This window comes from Vanessa tameamea, chromosome 19 (assembly GCF_037043105.1).
Source record: "Vanessa tameamea isolate UH-Manoa-2023 chromosome 19, ilVanTame1 primary haplotype, whole genome shotgun sequence".
NCBI lineage: Eukaryota > Metazoa > Arthropoda > Insecta > Lepidoptera > Nymphalidae > Vanessa > Vanessa tameamea.
The window spans coordinates 4,834,008-4,860,594 of NC_087327.1; the positions used below are offsets into that span (position 1 = coordinate 4,834,008).

The following is a 26,587-nucleotide window of genomic DNA, read 5'->3' on the forward strand; positions in this document are numbered from 1 at the left end:
AAAGTTTAACAAAACTTTATTTTTACCTTGGATTTATATATAAAAATTTTGTTATTTTAAAGTCTGTGGGTTAATATCTCGGATAATATATAGTGACAATCATCAAGCCCCAACTAATGTGGAGGAAATTAAGATATAAAAACAAATTAAAATAATATTGCCATTGATTAAAATATTCATATTAATCAATTAATACTTAATATTATAATACATAATCTTGTCAGTCTTAACATCTATAAAATACTGTTAAAATGGATTAAATAAAGAATACTTATAATAACACAATTTTTATATACTGTTTAATTAATACAAGTAAAAAAATTTATGGAATGCATAACAAATTAAGAGTGAAAAACATACATACATAAAGTTAAATGCAAGCAGATCATAACAACATTTCATTACTTATACATTATTAATCTCAGATATGCAATAAAAAAATGAAAGTAACAGGTTTGTGTCTAAATTATATTTTTTTGGAATGTTGGAACCAATTGTTTAATAGCACCAAATCGTTCAACTTTTAATGATAATATATTGGTATAAAAAAAACCATAAATTACAGATCAACCTACTGTGTACCTAATACCTTTTATCTTAATAAAAATAAACCAACTAAAAGTATATTCCTAATAAATATTCGATTACTGAGATATTCTACGAAACATATAGTGCTTGTATTAGCTCAAGTTCCTAATTTTTATAACATCAAATTTGTCATTGGAAGGTTGTATTTCCTTTTTTGGTTTTCTTTATTAAACACTTAAGTCATTTGTTACCAAATTTTATGTACAAAATCATGATGATACATTTATTATATTTTATATTATAATATATGTATATTTACTTTGTATTTAATTTTAATGAAATTCAGATTCTACAAAAATCAGGGACTTGATAAAATGTAAAGAAAAATACAAACAAAAGAAAATCATTGGTACCTATTTAAATAATTATATAAGAAGTAAGTTCTTATTATAATATGAATGTTGTTTTAGTCTGGGTGTTTGTTTATTATAAAACACATTCAAAAATAACTCATGTGTATATGCAACCTAATATTAACAATAACCAGCGTCCCAATGGCAGATTTGAGAATAACAACAGATGTAAAAAGTACTACTTAAATCGTTTTGGACATCCAAAAGTAAGCCGATATGTTAGAGCCATATTTAACAAAAATAACTTTAATTACAGTACATAAATAAATAGAATAGCCTACAACAGTTAAAGCTCTAAGTCTAGTTTACATATGTACAGACAAATCGGTGCAATGGTATTGTTAAATTAAGATGTAAAAAATGTTAATAACGTGGAATACCATTCATTAACTTTTCAAAGTAAAGTATTATGTCCTCAATATACTGACAATATTATAATAGAATGAAATGTGAAAATAAAATTCATTGGACGTTACAACTGTTTTCCCCAATTTTCTTGCTAAGTATTGTTGTTCAATATTGATTGAAGACAGCAAACATTTTTCAATTTAAAAATATAACAATGTATATACATATTGTGCTTCTAAAAATACACTTTATTTTTCGCGACGACAAGTCTTATAGAAATATAAAGCATTTCAAAATATGTTTGCCGAAATCAAATATTTATTTCATTACTGATAGTGATTTAATGAAGACATGCTTAAGGCTTTTAGCACACAATTTCACAGCTAAATAAGGCAATACAAGCAATCTTTGATAGATTACACTTGGCTTAAAAAAAACTGTTTTTCTTATAAAGGCTGCAAGAAAATCTTACCATTGATACTTTAAATGCATTTTAATCTACAATTAAATACCTTATATCTTAAAAATAAATTATTAAGTACATAAAATTTCATTAAGTCGATATATTTTAGTGCTAACAATCTCATCGTGGACGACATTTGTTACACTGACTATGTTACATTAATCAAATCCTTATATTTTGAAAAGTTAAGTAAACCATCAAATAATATGATTAATCTATAATTATTAAATATACTATAATATTTATATATTAGTATAGTGTTTTGATTAATCTCTTCAATAAATACATTTATAAGTATTTCAACAAATCCTCATTATTATTGTTTTAAAAGTTTTTATGAGCCGTGGCAACAATACCATATAAAAAAAGTCTAGTTAAAGAATTACAAATGTCATCAATAAATGATTTCATTGCTTTAAAACGTTTTAAACAATTTACAAGATGAAAAATAAAGCAAATAATACTTTCGACATTATTTAACACAATAAAAAAAAACCAATTTATTTGAAAACAAAACAAAATGTAATGGAGTAGAAAATAGCAATTTTGTTGTTAATAAACAATACATCATTAACTTTTTAGCTTTAAGCATCATAGTCATTTTAATGGAGAACGTGATCTGAATACGTTTAGCTATTACGATAATTTAAAAAAATTACAATTCATTGCTCCTCCTGCATTGCCATACCCTTCAATTTTCTTGTTTTTGTGTTTTAACTAATTTGCAGTATTGGAGTAACATCGCTCACCGATTGTGCCGAGGCGCGGAAGAGGGTTGCGGGGTGGCGGCGGACTGAGGCGGTCGTTTAAATGGGCCGAGTCGTTTGGTAGGACGCGGTGACACAGAGTGCGGCTCGGTGCAACTGCCCCACGAACTCGCCCCGTGGTCGATCAGTGCATTAGCCAGACGAGCGCTGGTCTGGTCTGTATTATTGGAATAGTATTAGGAAAGCGATTACTTTTTTACGCTTCGTAGTCCATCAGCACGACAGCCGAGACTCACCCGTAGAGTGGGACGAGGCGAGCTGGGCGTGGTGCGCGTGGGACGGCACGGGCTCCCGGATACGCGTGACGAAGGTCTCGAAGGTCGTGGGTTGCGTGTGGTTGGTGACGAGCGCGTCGAGGTCGCGCGCGCGCTCGCTGCAGGCGTGCTGGTACAGCGGCATGGTGGCGCGCACGGCCCGCCCGCCCGCGAAGGCCGCCCCGCGCACCAGCGCCGCGCAGCAGCTCACGCGGATGATGCACTCCTCCCACAGTGGACCGAACACGGCCACCTGATTTTTGAAATTATTGTAAGTTAATTTGCGATTCCAGAGCATGAAGTATCCCCAGGAACATGTACTGTTAGGTCATCTCATTTATTTATAATTATATATATATAATAATAATAATAATAGTAGCAATGCCTCCCATTAATTAAGGAATTAGTAATTATCCCCCTCCTTTTAAGGATATTACTTGTATGAGGAGTGGGGACGACAATAGTCCCGAGGGGTCAGGATTGACCCTGCGACTTTTTACAACGCTAAGCGGCCCGTAAACCACTGCGCTATTGACGCCTGAATATATACGTACGTCCGGCTTCCTCGAGACAGTGCAGCGCAACAGGCCGCCGGGCAAAGGGTACAGCACGATGAGCACATCGCAAAACTGCGTAGGCAGCGTGTCCCGCTTATACGGCCTCCAGTGCTCGCTCCATACTACGTGAACCTCGTCGTTGCCCAGGTGTCGTGTCTTTAAAGATTAATAAATATATGGCATTTTGCATGGTTTTTAGTCACCATATTGAAAACGACTGTTCCAATATTGGTTTTGTCAATGACAGAGAGACTATACAGAGTGGGAGAGCGTAGAAGGCAGAAGGCAGAAGGCAGAAGGCAGAAGGCAGAGGGCTACCTTGTTGAGGATGGCGTCGGGCGAGTCGGCCGGCATGCGCGTGGCCACGTGGAACAGCGCCTCGAGCGTGAGCGTGGCGACGTAGGGCGCGCTCACGCCGCCGCCGCCGCCGCCGCGCAGCCCGCCCGCGAAGCCCACGTGGCTCTCGAGCTCCACCTGACGCAAGCATCGTTAGCATTACCTAGATTGATCATTTTCGTTATTGTACTTTTTTTTAACATTTTGGAACACGTATGCAACTCACCTAAAATGTATCTTAAAATACTTATAACCTGTGTTGATCATATAAATTGTGTTCTGGATTAAAGTATTGGTGTTATGATTTTATCTATCTTTTATCTGAAATTACTATCATACCTCCCAGGCAAGAGCAGCTAAAAAAGCTTCATAAGCCGGGCTGCCGCATCGGTTGGAAAGTATTTCGTTTCGAGTTTCTTGGCCTTTCCCCACGTAAATCACCGCTACTTTGTGGGTTTCTCTGCATCTGTGAAATTACAATGAACAATAAGAGTGATTCAGGAAGTTTGTCGTCGTAGCATATCAAGTAGATGTATGTAGTGCTGTTGTGTTAGGAATGTAACAATAAGTAAAATGTTATATAGTTTCTTTTGTCTGAATATTTTGTCTTTGATTAGATTAATTATATAATATTTGACAGAATGCTAGAAGGCTATCCTAGATAAGGGTCCATGGCCGAAGTTTCTGTTGTAATGATGAGTTTGTAGTATAAACAGTATTTAAACATTAGCAAGAACTCAATAGTAATAAAAACGCATGTTGGACGATCACTACAATAGTTTATGTATTGTAATGATTTAGTAATATAATCAATGCGATCTCATATATAAAAGTATAAATTTGTATAATTTCGTACCTCTGCTGGTCGAGGTTACGCAGCTCGCGCAGCAGCCTGTCGGAGCGGCGCAGCAGCTGCGCGTGCGCACGTCGCGCGGCACTCAGCGTGCCGAGCTGCGCCACGAGCACGCGGCTCTGCTCGAACGGGCCCGCTGCCTCGCGACCGTTCCATTCGCTCGGCTCCGACTCCTCATCACTACGATTAGACGAATGATTATCGTATAGGATCTAAGCTAGGTCCCTCGTTACCGATTCGCCATTCGGTAGGTTACCTGTCCCTGTGCGCGAGGTAGTGTCGCTCGGCGTTGCGGTGCGCCACGAGCGCGCACACGAGCTCGTCCTCGGCGCCCGGCGCCAGCGGCGACGCGCCCGCCTCGTCCAGGCGCCGCCCGCACGACACCTCGGGCGACGTGTGTCCGATGTACGCCAGCACCTGCCGCACGTATTATTAAAGTATAGTGCCTAGTTTTGACCTCGATTGATAATATCTATTAGGTCGCTTTTCTTCGTCTCGTTACACTCCTTTTAAAATTCCATCTCTCTGAATAAATTCTGTTCTTTCCATGTTTTTGTACATTCAATGAAAAAAATAAACTCTTAACGTTCACCGACGTGCCTGTCTGTCCGTTTGTCACAGTCCATTTTACGAATAAAAATAATGCAAAGTTGTGATGTGTAGCGTAATAATTGAGTACTATTTTAGCGGGTTAATTTTAAATTAATTTGGGCTCACGTTCAAAGGGCTCGTTATAAAAAGTATATATACATATAATGTCGATATTTTTAGAAATAAATTGAAACGTCGTTAATCGGTTTTCATATGTAAAAATTGGATTAACATTTTGAAATATCTAATTCTATTATATTTTATTATAAAAAATAATAATAAATAAATATTACGAGGATCATCAAATCTTACATGATCTAGTTGATGCTTGTCTGGTGGTGAGTTTTTGTAATCAGGCAACAAATCTGCTGGCAATGGCGGTGGAAGAGAAGATAGAGTAGTGTCTCTTGGACTATCGATTCTGTGAAAAAACATTATTCTTCGATAAATTAATAAAAAGATTTTCTCTCATTTATATGGATCATACTAAATAAATATCTTTTTATATTTTTGCTTACGTAGTGGGTAGGGGCAGCGGTTCGGGTGGTTCCGACGAGCCGATTGAGGGGTCATAGTAAAGCGCCGATGCGTCCCAGCAAGCCTTGCCGCAGATATCACGCAGTAGGACTCGCACTTGACGATCCGATGTCATTAGCCCTATTCAACATAACAATTCTATATTGTCTAGGACATCACAGTTATATAGCGAAAATCTATGACACTGGTTAACCATATTCTAACATTTGTAACCACTACAAAAATGGATCCTTCATTTCTATGTCTATGATATTTTAAAATAACTAGGAAGTCAATGCGTTCAGCAATGTCGCGTCGGACCTGGTGTGGTGCCACCACAGGGCGGGTCTATGGCGGGCAGCTCCACGAAGCTGGCAAGCGTGGTGTCCCCGAGGCGCAGCAGCTGCACGTGCGGCGCGCCCAGCACGGCCGCGCTCAGCTCCGAGCCCAGAGCTGGGCTGTCGTGCTGCTCGCACACGCTGGACGACGTCTGGCAGCCGCTCCAAAGCGGCCAGTGGCCCAGGTACAGCACCAGCTGGGAGCAGATCTGAACCAAAGGTGACCGTTAAGCATTTTCTTAGGCTTTAAATGGAACGAATTGAAGTTCAGATACGTGCTTCCGAGGTACGGTAGTAGAATACCGCCTCAACTTCATTCGTGTCCTTAGTCCGTGATGCTACTTAAAAATCCTTGAGAGAACACAACTATTCAAAATAATCAATTTTAATGAAACCAGATTTAATTTTATTGAATCTTGGTCTTAGCATTATTGGTCTCCAGGGAACAACTATTTTGGTTTAAAAATTCACATGATCCACAATGCCAAGCGCCGGAAAAGGAGACTCGCATATAGTATATTAGGCATATAAGCATAGTATAACATTACCTTACATCAATTTAATAGCTAACTGTATTTTAATTAATATCAAAGTTTAATTCTGGTTTAATAACGTGTATATTATAAATTATTTACCGTTTGAGCCCAAAGTTTAACGTCGATAGTCGACGCTGGTGTAGTTTTCGGACCCAAGTTGTCTAATTGAATGTTGGGATCAAAATCTTCGTCGACGGGTAGCGACATGCCCTCGATATCAGATCCATTCGTCCCCTTCATTACAGCGTATAACACCTGCGAAACATTTTATTGTTATAACTAAATCCATTTGGTAGTTAATTCAAATATTTAGGATGCAAATGTAAACATGTATTTTATTCGTATTTCTGTATTTTAAACGAAACGTGACAGATTTGAACTAGCTAGTTTTAATCTAAATTTCGAGGTACATACAAGATAAAATTAGAATTAAAAAAAAAGAGAAATTGTGTCAAGGTGAGTCTCATACAGACTCCTAATAAAATTCACACACTTTTACGTAATTCAGTGCTGGACATTTTCGCGGGACATTCACAACTTCTTCATTAGCACTATATTATGAGGAACTAGAATCGAATACGATGTTGTCATCGATTAGAATCTGCATTTAAAACGCCGCTCCACTCAACGTTCATCACAGTTCGTCAGCTGACTTCAGTAGCACTAGCCCAATTCAAATTCCTCCAAACTTCAAACATGCAAAAAATCGTAAGTGTTATTTTTTCATACTTTTTTTATCATATACCACAGATAGTTAGAAATTCTTATGGCTAATTAGTCATTTCTTCCAGACAACCCAAAGTTAAATTGAAAGGGAAACCTTAAAGTAGAAACGTTTACTTTATACTATAAATAAGTAAGCATTTATAAAATAGTAAGCAGTATTACTGATAATTACTTTAAACACTTAATCACATGCCCACTTTTCTCATTTTATTTTCAGTATCTAAAAGCCGCAAATATAATACGTAACGATTAAAATATTCAACTATATCTATATGTATATGATATATTTTATTTATAACATTCTAATAACATCAGTTCTAGTTATTGTAAACGTTTAAAGAGAAAGTGTGAAATTTTACAACGTAAGTTATACCATAACTGCTAAATAGTTGTGTAAATTGAATGTTCATTACAGGTACTCATCACTTTCGCCCTGGTGGCTATCGCTGCGGCGGCTCCCCAAGACCCAAACCAGGCATACATCCTCAAACAAGACTCTGAAGTTAACCCCGATGGCTACCACTTCGAGTAAGTAAAATGATTCATCTTATCAAAACTACTGGTAAACTTAGATATATTTCTTAGACAATGTGATTACCGACAGAGTAGAAAAAGCTACACCATCCCATCAGATATTCTACCGTCACACTTAACATGGTTGCGTACCGACTTGAATAATGATTGATCCACTGTAACTATAAGGGACATGTAAATAAGGTGTCCCTTCTGTCCCTGCTCTGTCGAACATCTTAGTTTCCAAGGTTGGTGGCGCATTAGCTATACCTAACTATGGGATGATTAATATGTCTCTGGGAGGTGGTGACGACTCACTATCAGGTGGTACATTTGAGCCTTTTACTTCTACTTATAAAATCTTCTACATATAAAAAATAAAATGTCAAACGACACATATTTATAAAAATAAAACACATTACGCCTACTAAAAATAAAGAAATAAAGGCTAGCATATCATGATCTATCGATTGTATAAACAATAAAATATGTTAATTTATTAGGTTCGAGACCAGTGACGGTACCTCCCGTCAGGAGCAAGGAACTCTGAAGCAGATCTCTGAGGATCACCAGGGTATTGAAGTACAAGGGACCTACAAGTACACCGCCCCCGATGGTTTGGTATACACCGTGACCTACACCGCTAACGAGAACGGTTTCCAGCCCCAGGAACACATTGAACATCCAGGACAATAAACAATTACTAGTTAATGTATTTAATGCTTCTTGCACATTTACCAACAGTTGTGCCCAAGACATCATGGTATTGTAAGCGACTAAAGTTAATAGATGGTTTTAAAGATAGACGTTGCAAGATCACTTTTAAAACCATCTGTTGGATATGAGATTATTAACTAGGATTCGTTTTTGTTATCTTTTTTTAAGTATATTTTTGTATGTTTGTACATGATTTTGAATAAATTTTTATTGTTTAATTTTATTTTTTGTTTTATCTTCTATCATAAATATGGCTCTAGTACTTAAAATTACAAATAAATTGAATTCCCTTGTAATCCATACATTTCTATATCAAGCCGTCGGCAGATACTATATAGTAAAACCTGCGAAACGCACTCTATATTCTGGTAAAGTTTCACGTATATTGGTTGAGTAGTTTTTTTTCCTCAGTTACGCAATACAAAACAACGTTTCCTTATTTATTAATATAGATATTCCAAGCCGATTAGTATTGTCAGTCGGTTAATGACCTCTATTCATCTTAATTCATGTACTGATATCGACTATGAAAATTGTATTACAAATATACATTATTCGTATATATGCTTAAAACTAATGTAACTGTCTTTTTATAAAATGTAAATTTGTTTAGATGATAAAATGTGTGAAATGGTTAAAATATCATACGACGCTAATGTCTATGGGCAGTGGTTATCACTTACCGTCTATTGGTGCATTTGGCAGTCCGCCTACCTATGCCATAAAAAACTAACGGTACCCAGTCTATCTTTGGGATTCATTACGTGATCGCTTGCGCATGTTACCGACAGTTGGCTCACCTTTGCGGGTCTCAAAGCTAGAGGGAGTCCCGGGGTCAATCCGAGAAACCACAAAGAAACAAGTATAACATTGGATTGACGTGATGTCATAGGTCGATATCTAAAATAATTTATGGTATTCTAGTTGTTAAAGTGGATAAAAGATGATTAGTGTTGTATTATAAATAATAACATTATTTAAATGTAAATTTAAGGTACGTTTATCTTTACTCCTTTTTCAGCTTATTGATAGTGTAGAGTGGTTTCTAATTTCTAAAAATACAATATAAAAAATCACCTTAAATATGATGAGCAACAATGTCTGGTCTCCATCGGGCTGCAGCAGCGTGGCGGGCCCGCAGCGGCCGGCGAATTCCGCTAGGCACAGCAGCAGCGACCCCGCCAGCGGCTTCACGGAGTCTCGCCCGCTGCTGCTCGATATTTGAGCGAGGCACGCGCAGATCCATTTTATTATTTTCTCTGTTGGATTACACGAGGCGCTTAGATAGCAATTCGACAAAAAGTCATAATTAATATATCGAAATAAGTCGTGTTGTATTCTGCAACGTAAGCTTGCTTGCATGTTTTAATGCGTACCGAGTATTATGTTTACGATAATTAAAGAATTTGAATTACCAACGAGGCCGGGATATAGTTCCAGGATACGATCGGTGTAGTCGGCTAACACTAGAACGGCGTCACTGACGACTTTCGCTATTGTTTTATTTTTCATCTGTAACAATGTGAGTTTTATTTAGAAATATATAAATAACTGTATATTTTATAATTTATACATCCAAGTCATTATTCAGGTCCGAGGCTTCTGTGACAAATGTCTTCACGATAGGTTTAGTGGTTTAGTCGTGATGAGTTCACATGAGATTACTGACTGACGAGTCACTTTCGTAATTCGTAGTATTGATAAGTAATTTGTTATAATTTGTTTTAATAGACTGTGACTATTGTTTATCAAATCAGAACCATCTATAGTAGTAAAATGGAGGATTTGTAAGAAAGAACGCACTTAGCCGTTCTCATTAACCTACGCTTTAAGCGCTCAGGTAGTAATCTAGAATGATCGAGACGAAGTCCTGCACCGACTCACCATCAGCATCTGCAGCAGGCAGGTGACGTAGGAGGGCAGGCGCGGGCAGGGGTCGCGCGCGGCCAGCGCGTGCGCGCAGTGCGCCGCCAGCGCGCACGCGCCCGCGCAGCGCGCCGCGCCCGCGCCCTCGCGCCGGCACACGCGCACCACTATGTTCAGCACGTGCTCCTACGCCAGCCGGCAGTACGGTGATAGAATGTATATGGACAATCATCATTTATTCATATTTTCATTTGCGAAACTGACGTGTCAAATTTTACCTTTAAATCTGGACAAGACACAGTGTTATATTGATGTGGATACGGCTGAAGCATTGGCGCGTTCATTAGCCCGTCGGGCAGCGCGAGGAGGGACCCCAAAAACGTCACAGCGGCTGTTCGGGGACACTGGAACGATATTACTTGATATAATTATGGTTTTGTGAGATTCAGATATTGCATTTGCCGTTACTGTTTAGAAATAGTCCTATCTCGGCCGGCATTGATGCTCACTGAGGGTCCCATATCGGAGGAGTTGAGCACGACGGTGGAGGCGTGCACGAAGTCGAGCAGCAGTAGCGAGTGTCCCTCCAGCGCCAGCGATAAGTACCGCGGCGCGGCGTGCTCCACCAGCACGTCCACCACCGAGCGGTCCTCGCCCGTGAGACCTGCGCACACAGATCACATTACATCATTTATGATTTTATTCTTTCATTAAAGTAAAATGGTAATTGCAAATAAAAAAAATTGTCAATTTAAAGGTAATAAACTATTTTTTTTATTTTTTTAGCTTAACAACTGCCCTGGATAAAAAATTGAATGAATTTATACCCATCGTCGCTCGGGTTGATGTAAGGACAATATTTATACCCCATATATAAAAATATTTTAAGTCATTTAAAAGTTATGGGATATCGAAACTTACATATATACTTAAATCCTAAAAACATTCACTTTCACTCTTTTTGCAGGCAGTGGTGTAATAAATACAGTTTAAGCAGATAAATAGTTTTTATTAAAGAATTAAAATATATACCATGATGCAGTGCGCGTAAGTAGAGATTCAGATGAGCGAGGTGCGGCCGACCGCTACAAGAGGACGGCGCGCCCGGGCCCTGCGCCTGCGCAGCTGTAGACTCGCACAGTAACCGCAGCGCCACCAACTTGCCAGCTCTGATAGATATATATTTATTATATATTTTTTTAAATTAGACAAATATTAATACATCTGTTTCCAGGTTTGTAGTTTCAAGCTGAGTTAGATATAAATTCGCTTCAATAAATATAAAAAGCACCTGTGCGATGACGCAAGTGCTTCGGCTTCCAAACACCATCCAGCCACAAGGTTGAAGGGGACGTGTATTTCTGTATTGCCATTGAGAGTTTGGTTTGCGCTTATCTGTCAAGAATATTTATAATACATTTATTATACAGTTAGTTAGATATATTAATACAATCTGATTGATGTAAATTCATTCGTTTTCAATTAATAAACTTCTGCAAAACACGAAAATAAATAAAAACAACAATAAAGACAATGTTTTGTCAGTCTTTACTTATCATCACTTGATAATTAATGATTGTAAGATGCGTCTTACGATATCTGATATTACGTTAAAAATAAAATTAATTAACTAACATTGTGGTAATTGATTGATACGAGGATGGAATACTAAGGGTTTACAGAATGTAAGGTTAGTTACCAATTAAATTACAATTATAGAACAATCATTTCAGTGCATGTAACGATTGAAGTAACTTGAGAATTTAATATTACAGATGACGTCACGATTCCATAGTATTATTCAATATTGACTTAGTAACTTAAATTTTTTTGTTCATTATCGGTTCAATTTCTTTTAAGTTTTCATATAATATATATATGATGGTGGTGCTGTGACCTTGACTTAGTTCTGTTAACTTTAACACATTTATATACATATTATAAAGAGTTATATAATATAATCCTGAAATCCTGGCATTTTTGAAATAACACCCAATATTATAAACACAGGGAATTTAATCGCAATCGTGTCCAAACACCTTTCTCTTAAGTATGATGACATTATACTCAACATTATTAAGCTAAATTAGGTCCACACTACACAATTTAAAATTCATAAATCATAAAAAAAAAAACTAGGCGTGTTGCGTTTTATTATACGAATATTGCGTGCATAGATGGACGGCGTTCTTTGTGATTCAATACGTTTATCGATATTAATCCGTCATGATAAATCTAAAATATTCTAAGTTTTTATAGTATCGATATAGTTTTGTTTTCTAACACCACATATCTATTAATATGGAGTAAATTCAATCACAACTTTTGGTAAACTACGTTTCCACTGTTTAATATTATACAAATTTAGATATTTTAATAGTATTTTTTATTTAGATATCACAGAAGTATAAATACTTTCCTCGTCACAATTATTATTGGCGTCCACTATTCTTTTTATACATTCTGGATTCATAGCGAACAGAGAATCTAAAATCGAAAATAATATTTCTAAAACATTACGTATAAAAAGGATAAATTAACGAAATATTAATTATACAATAAATTAATACATCACGATTAAAAAGTATTAGCCTAAACGTTTTGTTTGAAACTACCCTCAAAGTACAAAAATCTGTGTCCAGATAAGAACTTTTCTAAGGTACCTCTCTTTTTTGACGCCTTCTTAAAAGCCTTCTTTTTCCTGCTCCTCTTTCGCATTGGCAGTCCTTGAAATGTTTCGAATTCGACAACAGTTCGCACAATTTAAAAAACACCATACACAAACGCGCACAGAGTCGAAAAACGCGTAGTTTTAAATAACAAAAGAATAATAGGATTTAAAAACAAAACATGATTCAATCGTGATAAATAACAAAATATTAAATTTCAACATGTGTCGAAGAGGGCTAGATATCGAGTGATAATTCTGTCACTGGTATATTTGCGATAACTATTAACAGATGCCGTATGAAGTGATTTTACTACGTGGGTTTTAACGGTAACTGGTTTAATAGTACACTCAATATTGATACTGCAATTAGCAGTTGTATTTAAATTGATGAATATGTATAAGGAATAAGCGTGATTACTTTTGATTGAATTAGGCTGTTTTTATTTAGCTATTAGTATGATTGGGTCTATTACAACTATATTTTAAAATTATATTATCTATTATTATATTATATAATTTTGTTTTTGCGTAGTGTTAAACTTAAATAGGCGCTTATTGCTTTTTGTTATTATACATGTCGGCGCGTTGGTAATTTCAGAGGGAGATTTAGTATTAATCATAGTTTGATTATTTGAAATGGCGTTCGTGTTGTTTGTGATCAATTGTTTGTATCCGGTCTGATAATTATTTTTAAATTTTTTGTGATAACAAATTATTTATTTGTAATCGAATATTTATGTTAAGAGCGGGTAGTCCCGAATAGGGTAGCGTGTCGAAACACACATTGACAGCTGATTCATTCTACTTATCACCGTCGCACGAGGCAGACACTTTCTAACCTATTGGCTCTCAATTTAATCAACCTACCCGTATTATATTTTCTGTATTTGTACTGGGAAATTAAATAATAGTGTACTGAACAACTACAACGTATCTTTATTTCTGATATTCCGCCATTATCACGCCCACCATGGAAGATAACAGACAAGAACATTTTAAAGGCCGTTCTGATGATCCGACATACATAATACCAAATATTAGCCTATAAACAAACTAAAATTGATTGACATTTTAATATTCGTAATATACGAAGCAATCTGATAATCCAACATAACTTCGTATCTGTAGCTGTATCGGAAACCGATAAAATATCATTATATTTATATCCGTATCAAAATCCAGATCCGATATTACATATTCATAACATTCCTAGGTTACACGATCCAAACTTATTAAATTATATTTTTATTTTATTTGAAGTAAAACTGCTTTATTTTAATGAGTACGGGACATAAGAATACAGAAACATATTGTCATTATTATTTTTAAACCATAGTATAGTTTCGTATTCTTTGATCACGTGATATATTATGACATGCCAATGCTATATAGGGTTGTATTCTAGTAATCCTATGCAAGTTTAAAAATCTCATACTTGAATTATTCAAGGTAGTGTAACAAATGCAGAATAAAATTAATAATGTATGACGGATTGATTTGGTTGAAGGCCGCTTTTGACATTTGTTCGAATTCACGCATGCTTAAGAAATACTTTTTTTAAATATGTGTCGCTAACGTTTTTTTTTTCTATTTAAAAAAATATGTCATAAACCTAAACTGGTATTTGGCTAAGTTTATGTAAAATTGCGAAAACATTATTTATCCTTTACTATATTTCCAATAAATTACTAACCGAATGTAATTTGATAATTAAATAGAAATCATTTAGTTCATAATTTTTCAAAAAAAATCTCTATTTTTACCACTAAATATAGCGGAATAACCCTATTTATCAACGATGCTGTTTAATTATAGCGGTCACGAACTCTTCGTGTGAGACCATTTAATAGGTTTAAATTGATTATTTTCAATTGTTGTTTATTTTTAGGAGTTGCTCAAGAAATACTCAGAAATTGTATGTAATTAATTTATTACGTGTCCTAACTCGTAAATCAGAGCTCTAAAATCAAATAGAGCAATTTAGTTGATCTTTTTGTATAGTGTAGTTTATAGGAACTATAAAGTTATAAATAATGATTTGGTGATTGCAAGCGAATAAATTAATTTAATTATTTTAAGTATTTAAAAAGTGTTTTTTGATGTTGTTAATTTAATATTTTTTTATACATACATCTATCTATACATTATTAATTTAATTATCAGCAAAAATGTATATAACGAAATAAAAAAACCGGTAAAGTTCGAGACTGACTCGCGCACTGAGGGTTCCGTATCATCACACAATACTGAAAGTTTACAGAAGCGGCTAAATCGTCGCGTCTACGCGATCAAAAGATTTATTTATTAAGTCTACTTAATTTTGATTTTTTCACAGTTCTAATGGACCGCAGATACCAGTATTTAGTATTATTATATAATTATTGTATCTTGAGGAAAAGGGTCTTGATCGACAGACAGATAGTCAGATGGACAACGAAGTGATCTTATTTTCCTATTATTTTCTTTTTAATTTTTTCATATTATGTTCCTTTTTTCCTTTATAGGTGCGGAACCCTAAAATTGGTGTTAATAAATATATAGTCTTCTTAATATGTATATAATGAGTTCGACATAAGAATATTAATTATTAGTATTCTTATTCTTTGTTATTTGATAAGTTACACAAATGCATGTGAATTGTGTTTATACATTCAAAACTATATAGGAACGTATATAAAAAAGTAAAATATATTGCATACGTGTACTTGTTGGACGCCATCGACGAGGTTAATAATTATTGAAATTTTCAATACGTAAACATACATAAAATACGAATTTGTAAATTATCACCTTAAAATTAATATAATCTCACATTCTTTCATTTTAAGATTTTTTCAAGTTTTAGAAACTAATTAGGGTATGAAACAAACCTTATACCTTCTTACTTGGTGGTAGGGCTTTGTGCAAGCCCGTCTGGGTAGGTACCACCCACTCATCAGATATTCTACCGCCAAATAACAGTTTTCTGTATAGTTGTGTTCCGGTTAGAAGGGTGAGCCAGTGTAATCACAGGCACAAGGGACATAACATCTTAGTTCCCAGGGTTGGTAGCGCATAGGTGATGTAAGGAATGGTTAATATTTCTTACAGCGCCTATGTTTATGGGCGGTGATGACCACTTACCATCAGGTGACCCATATGCTCGTCCGCCAACCAATGCCATAAAAAAAACCTTCTAGGTGACGTACGGAGAAGGTTTTTTATAACTACTGTTATCAAAACTATTCAGATGCATAATATTATAAACGCATAGCGATGCACTTCATGAAATAACCAGAATAACTTTTGCATGAACAATAATGTTCACATGTTCTTTGCATTAGAGATACAGAGAGACAGCGCGGATAAATAATATATCTTATGACTTTATGCAACTCTAAGTTGTTGTTGTTTTCAGACTGAAAAAAATATAGTTATGTATATATATATATATATTTTTTTTACGGTATTGTCGAAATTAATTGTCTAAGTATAATTATGTTATTAAAAGATATCTCTAACCCGTTAGACAAATTAGATTAGTTTATTGCGTAAATTGTCACAAATGATGGCTGGCCGGACACGCTCTGTAGGCCTGCTTTCTTATCTTCTATATAATCAATTAGACGGCGTACCTTGACGAGCGTCGCGTTGAGATGCACGAGGTAGTTGAAGAGGTGGTGGTGCGCGTGCGGGTCCCGCAGCGCGTTGGGGTCGCCCAGCGCCGCCAGCATGCGGCGCCACAGCACGCACGCCACGTCGGGCAGCCAGCCGCGCGCCGCGCCGCCCAGCACCACGCCCACGCCCACGCCCGCGCCCGCGCCCACGCCCACGCCCGCGTCCGACTCGGACCATTCTAATACGAGTGATTCATTTGTGAAAAATAAAGTAAATATATAGTAAAATATACATGGATTATTTTTTGGTTACGCGTAGAAGAGAAGACGTTGGAAAGAAGAATAAATTTAAATGATATAATAAATTTTTTGTTAAACTGTTATACAATTCAACCATATTTTAAATTTATTCCTTGTACGTAAAATCAGGGATGTTATGGATATGTAATTTCGGATCAGGATAAGACTACGTATAGGAAATTATTTCGGAATATCTATATTTTTTCGGCGAGTTTCAGTTGAGAATATTAACCTTATATTCGAATAAATATAAATAATATTTAGAAAAAACAAATTACATTAAAAACAATAAGCTAATATCTTTAAGTATTACACTGCCATGCAAAACTAAATTATACTAAACAATGTCATCCCCGCATATAATAATCAAAAATATTTATATACACACCGACGTTGCCACCATCCGAAGCCAGATCTATTTGCAAGGGAGAATCCTTTATCGAGCTACTTTCTACACCGCTAGACGGAGCTGGTGACGGAGATCGTGATCCTAAAATAAACGGTTTTAATTAAAAAAATATTAGTGTTAATATGAATTTAAATGTATAGATTATATATTACCACTGGCAGAGTCCCTCTCCTCTTGCTGGGACGACTGTCTTAGAGAATCAAGAGAATACCATCTTCTCGGTTTGTTGCTAGTCGGTTCTTTGGTTTCTTCTGTGAAATTAAAACAATTATTAATATGGTATCGAATATATTATCTAGTATTTATTTTCTTATTGTAGAGGTTAGTGTTTGTGTTGCCTGATTAAAAATTAACTCAAAGATTAAAAGTGATTATATGTATTACCTGCAGGTTGCTGTGGTTGCGCGTGCGCTGCATTTCTAGATAAATGCGGGTCGCTGCGACAGCGCGCTAGCGGACGTCGGGAGCCCGCTTCCTTTCTTGGATGCGATTCGTGACTCGTCCGCGGGGATTTACCTATTAGAATAAAAATAAAACAAAATTAAGTTTACGTCAATCAATTTTATCAAATAATACAAACGTTTCAATGGCGAATAGATACCATCGATAACTGCAAATGGTTATTTGTATTAAAAGTTTAAGGTATACTAATAATATTTAATTAAAAAAAAATACATGTTTTAGTTTTTGAATATCACACAGTCAGAATTCTCTGACTCTTAGGTTAAACACAGTTTTTATGTTTTTTGTGGTAGGGTAAGGACTACTATTTTAACGCAGCATAGTTAAAGACACAAGGAATGTAACATTTTAGATCTCAAGGTCCATCATCGCATATGCGGTGTAAATCAATAAAAAGAATAAAGTGAGAGCCGCGTACCGGGCGTTCGCGCGCCGGGGCGGGCGGGGCGGCGCAGCGGCGCGGGGCGCGGCGCGGGCGCGGGCGGCACGCGGCGGCCCCGCCCGCGCCCCTCGCCCGCCGCGCTCGCCTCCGACAGCTCCAGCGAGTACACGTGTCGCGCCAGCACGCGCGTCAGCGTCTCCATTGTTTTCTGCAACGAGTCGTTTATTGTTAATCCTTAGCCTGTCCTGTGTATCATACGATTCATGATTATTGATTGACTATTGTATCATAGTGGCGTGGTTGAAAGTTTATAGCGAAATATCATATAGCAATTGTAGGAATACAATGTTTTCCTATTTTTAACAACTGACTTAAAAAGTAGGTTCTAATTTCAAATTATTTGTGTAACTTGTATTATTATTAGCTTTTACTATTATTAAGCAAACGTTTAATTTTCTTACGTGTGCTTGCGTTTTTTTTTAATTATATTAAATATAATATTAAAAGAGAAAAGATTATATTCTTACCGCCCATTCCTTTATCAGATCTTCCCAGTGGGTAAGACGAGTCAACAATTCCATGAAGTTTTGCCAAAGTTCTTGTTTGACAGCTACATTTAAATTAGCCTTGATCCAAGTCACGATTAGCGTTTGAAATAAGGCTGGAGCGAGGAAGCCTCCTGCAAAAGATAAGTATGTAATTTTTCAATAAAGCCTCCTGGGTAGTTATCACGTTCTCCACAGCCAAACAGCAATATTTTGGTGTATCGGTTTGAAGGATGAGTGAGCCAGTGTTATTATAGACTCAAGGTACCTAAAATTTTAGTTTCCAGTGTTTGTGGCGCATTTTAATATCTATGGGCGATTGTCCCACCATCAGGTGGTTTATTTGTTCGTATACTTAATATATATATAAAAAAAAATTTACAGCAAAGTTACCTAAAGTATCTTGTTTCCTTTTCGGTGGCACCTTTGTCAGGACCAGAGATGTTATTTGTAATAATACGAGCAACAATTGTTCCCTGTGAATTTAATTAAATAATTGTTAGAAAAATGCCTTGTTAGTTAATCATAAGCCAATAGCGAGAAAAGATATTAAAGAATACTAAACATATTTATAGTGTTTTTTTGTTTTTTGTTAAACAGCAGCCTCAGCATACATGTTAAATAGATATTGTCATGTATCTTTTTATGAAAAAAATGGACGTAATTTTTGTAGCTAAATACAGTTAACTGAAATGTTTGTTATCCATTAATTTAAAAAATAAAAAACACCATTATCATACAATCAATAAAAGGTATCTAAAAAAACTTTGACTCTAACTGTTAATATAAAACATGCCGTTAATCGGTCGCATGTGTTGTGCGCAAAAAAAAATGTGGAGTCACCAGGAGCCGGCATCCATGGCGACGTGCATGACCATGTATCGGTAGATGTTGAGCACGCGCTTGCAGGTGTCCGTCTGCTCGTCCAGCAGCTGCGGGGGGCCCAGCGCGCCCGGCGGCGCCACCGGGCTGGCGCTCGCCACGAACACGTTCGCCGCCTGCGTCATGAACACCTGCAGCACGTTCTGTGGACCACACGCACGACTGACTTCACGGACCGTGCTATACATAAGTATATTATCAGCAGTATACATAAACATATTTTTAACATATCATACAACTTCTACTATAACTTTTCGATATTTTAAAGTACAATCTATTCGTGATAATACTTTTCCAGATCTAAATCTTGAGTCACATTTCGAAGTGGACTTATAAGTCTCGGTGTGATGCTTTAAACGGCCTTTCTTCATTCGGTATATTAGATTATACCTTTATATATATTTTTATAACATATCATATACTCGACATTTGTGACGTTTAAATGAACTGTTTAAAAAATCGAATTAGCGACACCGTACTGACAATAGTAATGTTTTTACAATTTCATATATATTTCAATATTCGAATAAATTACACAAGTATTTAAATAATTTTGTTAGATTAGATTGTTTGATTGCACATACGATAAATTGGCCTGTGGGATAGAATAGATGGATTGAAACATACTACATCATACTCTTTTGTGTTAGTGCTTAAAGAAAACATCTCGAGGTGCACCTGCACGTGCTAGGTGATAAATTGCCACAGTGCACACAACACAGTAGTGTAGCAGTGTCGTGTAATACACCCCAAGCTATATGGTTGACAGGAGATTTCCTGATTTTTGGGACATCAACGAGATAATGTCAGCTACAGGGGGAGGGAACCGGGCCGTAAGCATATGATTGTTATTAGACAACACCTGCACGCCCGCCCGCACCATGATATTGTCTCGTCCGATGGCGCCGAGGTAGGAGTCGTTGCGCAGGCGGCGCGGCGGCGCGAGCGGCTCGCTGCCGTGGCTCAGCGCGTGCTCGTAGATGCTCTCCATCAGGAACGGCGGGATCTCCGCCACCTGAGGTGACAACACACCAAGAGGTGAGACTGACTTTTACGGCCAGACGTCAGCTACTTCTGGGAATGTTTTTGCTGAGAGGTTGAGTCCAAACGGGTAGGTCAGGCTCTTGAGTGCTCGATCCATAAGTATTATTGCCAAACAATTCTTAAGCCTTAACTTATGACACCCACCGATTAGGTATCCCATCTAATTATACAGTGTCATCACATCTAATTATAAATTAATGCAATTTGTCTATTAAACTGTTGAATTTCGTTGTTTACTTACATTCATCTGTATCCAGTCCTTGTAAAGTGCAATGACGCGGCGTATAGCGGCGGCGTGAGAGAACGGTAGCAGGAAAGCCTGTCGTAACACTTCTATAGTGAAATCAACGTGTTCGCGCGACCAACAGCAGAGCACGTCACGCACCACTTGCTCTGAGCTCAGCTCTTCGTAGTTGCCTGAACCTGCTATTAATTTATATAAAAATATTATACTGTAGTAAGTACAGTATTTAACTGTAACTAGTTTTCTTCAGTGGCTTTGCTTGTGTTTTAGGGTTTGGTCATCACGTGTTAAGCAAAAAAGTAGCCTAAATCCTACCATGGAGTTCAACTTTGCTTCATAAGAAATTTCATCAAAATCGTTTTAGCGGTTTGGTCGTGAAAGAGCAACAGCCAGACAGACATAGTTATTTTCGCAATTTTAATATGGATTAATTAACTGTCCAGAATCTAATTATATAATAAAAAATGAACTCATAGAGTTTACCTGATTCTAAGCTTTGATGTGGTGTAATTGATGCCGAATCATGAGAGGATGCTCTACTGGAGTCTGATGGATGCCCGACCGTGAATGATGTTTCTTCTTCGTGGTGGAGTGAGGTTGCAGGTGTTGGCGTTCCCGAATGTGGAAGTTGGGAACCAGTGCTAGTCATAGATGAAGGTTGGCCGCCTTCACTGCCTCCAGTCTTCTTCATGAAATGGGCGTAGCTTGCTACCCATTTAATGAGCGTCACCCGACATAAGACATAATCATCTTCCAGTATATTGTGTTGTACTGGGAGCTCTGGAATACATTTTTTTATGAATATTACATTCTTAGTATACTAGAGGGAAACCAGCATTATGTAATAATGTCAAATACGCACCTAGATTGGGTTTATATAGTGAATTTTTGTGATTAAATTGGGGACATATTATTGGCAGATAGTAGATTTTAAATTTCTCCAAGAGAAATGCAAAACTTCTCATTGATTTTGCATGAGATCTGTCTTTCCATTGTATCTTTGTCACTGACGTTGCCATTCCGTCAAGAAGTATTTCAAAGAAATACTTTGTTTCATTATCAACTAATCTTTCATTGGCACTCGCTGGTAGTAAAGGTTGAATGTCAACACTTTGGACCGGGTTGAGGGCGTTCGTGTCATGGAAAATAGAGGCAGAGACATTTGCTAGCTTGCCCATTATGCCCACAGGTGTCTGCTCCACAACAACTTTTTTTGTTGTATCTAAAGTGGCATTAAAATTTGGATGTTGCATAATATCCTCCATTTTGAATTCACCTATATCATTGGATACATTTGTATCCTGAGACTTTGTTTTAAATGGAGAACCAATAGGTGGTAAACAAGAATCCGGCAATCCCGGGACAAGAGATGCAAAAATTCGATTCACTTCAGGAGGTGCATTATCACCAAGGGCTTGGTACCATAACAAAAAATATCTGAAAATAAGTAATGACATATTTAATTAATTCTAAAGGTAAGGTAGTATGTAGTTTCTAAAACAATTAATACCTTATAGACTCTGCTCTTAGCTTTTGCGAATTTCCACTGTGAAGTAATTTTGAAAATATTCTTGTCAAGGAATGCAACTGCCATCTTTTTCCAATAAGTTCTGGTAAAAGACATAGTACTTTCTCCAATAGTGACAAGGCACCTTCCAATTCCTCCCTGCCAGCTTTGTGAACTAAAATATATGTGATTTACAGACTTCTTGAGATAAAATCTCCCATACATGATATTGGTTAGAGGATAAGTATCTAAAGCAAATGGTGATTGTGTCAATAGATTTTTATGAAATTTTATTAAGTGTTTACCAATGCAAAATGAACTTATATACCCAGTACATGCAATATCTCACTACACAGAATGCAGAATACCTAAAAAAGTTTGTATTATGTATATTATATATATATTGTGAGATTTATGAATGACAAAATAAGTTATCGAATGAAATGATAACAAACATTTTAGTATACCAGAGATTGATTTTGGTAAATGAAAATGTAATATGGATGAATAAATCAATTTTATAATTCCTATGTTTATAATCTACTCTGAGCATCAGAGATGTTGATGTAAAGCACCAGATAAGCTGTGATAGTGCAAGATAAGTGTACCGTGCAAGTCCTAAGTACATACAATAAACAGAATTAAAATATAGTTCTTTGTTGATGTAATTATTTTCGTTTATTGGGATCCACCAAATACAATGAGGGTTTATTAAATTCATCAAAACATTTAAAACATAAGGTTTAAGAAGAACTGTTAAATAATAAAGAAATAAAAAAAAACATTTGTATATTGAATTTCTATAATAGCAAATCTTATAAAGAATATGAAGCATGTCTTCTTTATCCTTACAAAAATGAAAGCAGCTCATTTATACATGGCTTTACAAAGCAGTAAAATTATTGCAAACAAAGTAAAAAAGAAGATAAAGGAAAGAATATTACAATTAAAGATTCTTCATATCATTTAAAGCCAAATAATAATATTCTTAATTAAATAAGCTCTTATATGAATTTAAATATCATATTACTGGATTAAATTAAGTGTAAAAAATAATACCACCAGTTCTGAATGGTGATATTTCAAAAAGTAACAAGTTTTTGAACCACAGTTTTATCGATTATTTGTTATATTTGTTGAAGATGTTATGGGTACTTAATAGTAAGAATCTCTATTTATAAATTGAATAATTATTTTTTATTTATTATGGACATTATCTATTTTATTTTAGTATCTTTACACATGATGGATCCCAATATCTGGCTATATTTAAAAAAGAATAGCTCATGAGACTAAATGGATGAATTCTACTATTTTGAACAAGGAACCGTAACCCAAACTAGTGACATTAAATGGTGCATTTTACATGATATTGCAACGCCCATAACTCACCTAGGTGAAACGGAAGTTCTGTATGGTAGAAAAAGAAAAAGAAAAATAAGTCAACGTGCTAACTAATATGCAGTTTGTAAAATTATTCATTACATACAAAATTTACAATATTCCTCAATTTATTGATGCAAATAATTGCCAGTTTAAATGTCATATATGTTATTTGTTTATATTTATAGACTTAATTTAATATTCTAGAGAGAATAAATTTATTTGAGCGGGAACTCTAAACTATATCAGTCATTCACAAACAATAAAATATAGTAAATGGTTGAATGTTATGCATTGCTAGTTGGCTAATTACTTTTCTTTTTTAACTAACTACATATACCAAAGACCTATATATTTAATGATTTTTTTTTATAAAACAAGAAAATAATTACTAATACTTTAAGTACTAATAATTAACAAATCTAGTAGTGGCTATGCTAAACTTAGTAAATAGGTTTAAATTAATGTTTTCATTCTTGAAACTGTATATACACTTTAAATACAGAAATAATACATACCCCTTTGTCTGAGGTTATTTTCAGCAAGTATGAAGTTGTCATATAAAATAAAATAAACATGGCTAAAATTATTTTCGAAATAATTTTTGGCTTCATCTGAATCGAAATGTTCTGTAAAAGTAATAAACAATTAATATAAGCATTGATACTGCATACAAACGTCAAGAACTATTAAGAAAACATTGTGCTAAAGATAACTGTTTATGTGAAATTAATTGAGAACATTTAGAATAATAGAAATATATTTCATCAGTAAAACTCGCGTCCCGCAACAAACGCATTAAGATATTGTACTTATTTAAAGATAAGTACAAATACATCAAGAAACATCAATTACAGTTAGTCTCGACTAATTAGCATGTTGTACGCGATATAGCTTTGATTTTACTTATTTCTAACAGTTCTTTAGTTCACAATTTTTTACAATAGGTGCATTTGACGAATTACTCTAAACTTAAAATCGAATTTACTTACCTAGAACAATTTTTAAATGTTTTAGTCTAGTTGTCGAATCCTTTTTCGAATCCTGTATTTTAACTGTAGATTTCTTAACATCCTGATGTGACTTCTTGGTAAACATCTCGCCGGTGTTAATGCAAGCTTATAATATAGTTGTTTTCATTATTTTAATGAAAAATCTAATAATTTCACATTGTTTTTTTGTAAAGTTTTCACTGCATATATCTCTCATCTGTGCGTTGAGTTTTCACTTCACAAAAGTCATCACTTTTAAAGTGACAAGTTGACGTAAGCTATGTTTTTTTCGTTGTTGGCAAAGATTTAATAGAGCAGGTCTTAAAATAAATCTTTTTTTTTTTTAATGTAGGAATTGCAAGAAAAAAATTGCGGCTCCAAAAGTAATGGAAATAATACAAACAATTAATAATGAAGCTATATAAATATGCTCTGCATAAAATATGTATTATATAAAATATACATTACCTTTTATCAAATATCAATCATTTATTCAATGTAGCGGCAAGAAAAAATCGGCGAAGGAAACAACAGATTTTTCTTAATTTTAATAAAGAAATAACCAAAAGACATATTTCATTTAGTGGTGAACTCACTGATCATTTAATACCTTTTGCACAAAAAAATCTTTTACGTTTCTTTCCACCTTAATATTCCCACAAAAGGTTCACTGAGTCTATGCAGTTGAGCGACAGGAGTTTGCCTATGCCTTAACTTAAAGTATGATAATATAAGTAATTATACTGTCAAAGTATTATGAGTTTTATTAACATCGGTAAATGGTTTTATCTTTTTAACCGCCAATCCATTTATATTGAGTATCCATTGCTATTTACAGAATTTCCCAGAAATTCAGGTGATGGAACTGGATTTATAGACTATCCATTCATATGAAGTACATATATGATTTGTATAGGCTGATTTAAATTTTACAATATTTATTTTTTTAATATTCAACATTATATTATTTTCACTAAATCAGTGACATAATTATTTCTATCGTTATTATTACTGTACCTACATGTTTTCTTTTAGATTAAAAAAAACTAATGAGGTATTACCACGAAACAATGTAATATGAGTACCATATCGCACAAAAAAGGAAAGTTATTTATATAAGGGGAACATAAATAATCCATGAATTTATACTCAAGGGATTCTTCATATCTATCTAGATCGTTTTCATTTTACGGCGACCTTAATTCTACTATTAAAATTAGAAGTATATGTCAAAGCCAAGCATAATTCCATAACGGTAAGTATAATTGGTTGTCTAGTATCATGTTGTACACAATCAAAGGCTTGAATAAGTTTTAAATATTAGGACAAAAGTAAATTGGAATCTAAGAACTAAATGAAAAAATATTAGATTTTCAATTATTTAACAAATTAACAATGTAAAATTGATAATATTTTGAAAACTTACTTTGTAAATGTGTAAACATTTTTATCTCTTTCATGGAACGATTACTTTTTGTCTAATTTATAAAAGTATTTCATATTGTTGGGTTCTTGTGGAGACCCAGCGCTAGATCCCACTGTTGTCCTACCCTAAATCTGGCCGTAAATAGTCTTAATAAGCTTATACATTGGTTGACGAACGATCCTTCGTGAGTCCAAAGATAATCTCCTAACAGTAGTGGGATGCTAGTGTATTGATGGTTTTAAATGATAACGATGATATAATAGATTAAATAATGAATTAATCTTCTTTTGCTTGGCATTTATTAGTCCCGGATATTTCCAGAGTCTGCCTTTCGATAGGACAGAAGAGCTAATGGAAATACTGTGTATATCTATTAGCTCTCCTGTCCTGTCCTGCTTCACGACATCCAGGCTTATTCCAAG

General features: G+C 35.2%; 2 protein-coding genes across 4 annotated transcripts; one reads left to right on the plus strand and one right to left on the minus strand.

Annotated features, from left to right (window-relative positions):
- Positions 1-24,983, minus strand: LOC113396053 (probable Rho GTPase-activating protein CG5521). 3 transcript variants are annotated; one of them, XM_026633823.2, is made up of 34 exons: positions 24,740-24,983; positions 24,266-24,376; positions 23,757-23,774; positions 22,368-22,539; positions 21,720-22,294; positions 21,341-21,637; positions 20,855-21,039; positions 20,450-20,584; positions 19,531-19,712; positions 19,081-19,163; positions 18,670-18,821; positions 18,179-18,350; positions 17,683-17,814; positions 17,451-17,549; positions 17,278-17,379; positions 16,608-16,828; positions 11,614-11,717; positions 11,355-11,491; positions 10,832-10,986; positions 10,601-10,726; positions 10,341-10,508; positions 9,872-9,968; positions 9,534-9,715; positions 6,600-6,755; positions 5,948-6,173; positions 5,629-5,767; positions 5,423-5,531; positions 4,776-4,936; positions 4,523-4,699; positions 4,006-4,132; positions 3,649-3,804; positions 3,328-3,486; positions 2,756-3,026; positions 1-2,676 (listed from the first exon to the last, which is right to left on the minus strand). In XM_026633823.2, the coding sequence occupies exons 1-34, from the start codon at positions 24,843-24,845 to the stop codon at positions 2,498-2,500; spliced, it is 5,571 nt and encodes a 1,856-aa protein (XP_026489608.2). In that variant the 5' UTR covers positions 24,846-24,983; the 3' UTR covers positions 1-2,497. The 3 variants fall into 3 exon arrangements, with proteins under 3 accessions (XP_026489608.2, XP_026489607.2, XP_026489609.2); XM_026633822.2 differs by having other exon boundaries at positions 20,432-20,584; XM_026633824.2 differs by lacking the exon at positions 23,757-23,774 and having other exon boundaries at positions 20,432-20,584.
- LOC113396055 (endocuticle structural glycoprotein SgAbd-5-like) lies at positions 7,148-8,582 on the plus strand. The gene is made up of 3 exons (XM_026633827.2): positions 7,148-7,208; positions 7,642-7,754; positions 8,243-8,582. Exons 1-3 carry the CDS (start codon positions 7,197-7,199, stop codon positions 8,433-8,435), a joined length of 318 nt encoding a protein of 105 aa, XP_026489612.1. The 5' UTR covers positions 7,148-7,196; the 3' UTR covers positions 8,436-8,582.
- Positions 24,984-26,587: the final 1,604 nt, after the last annotated feature.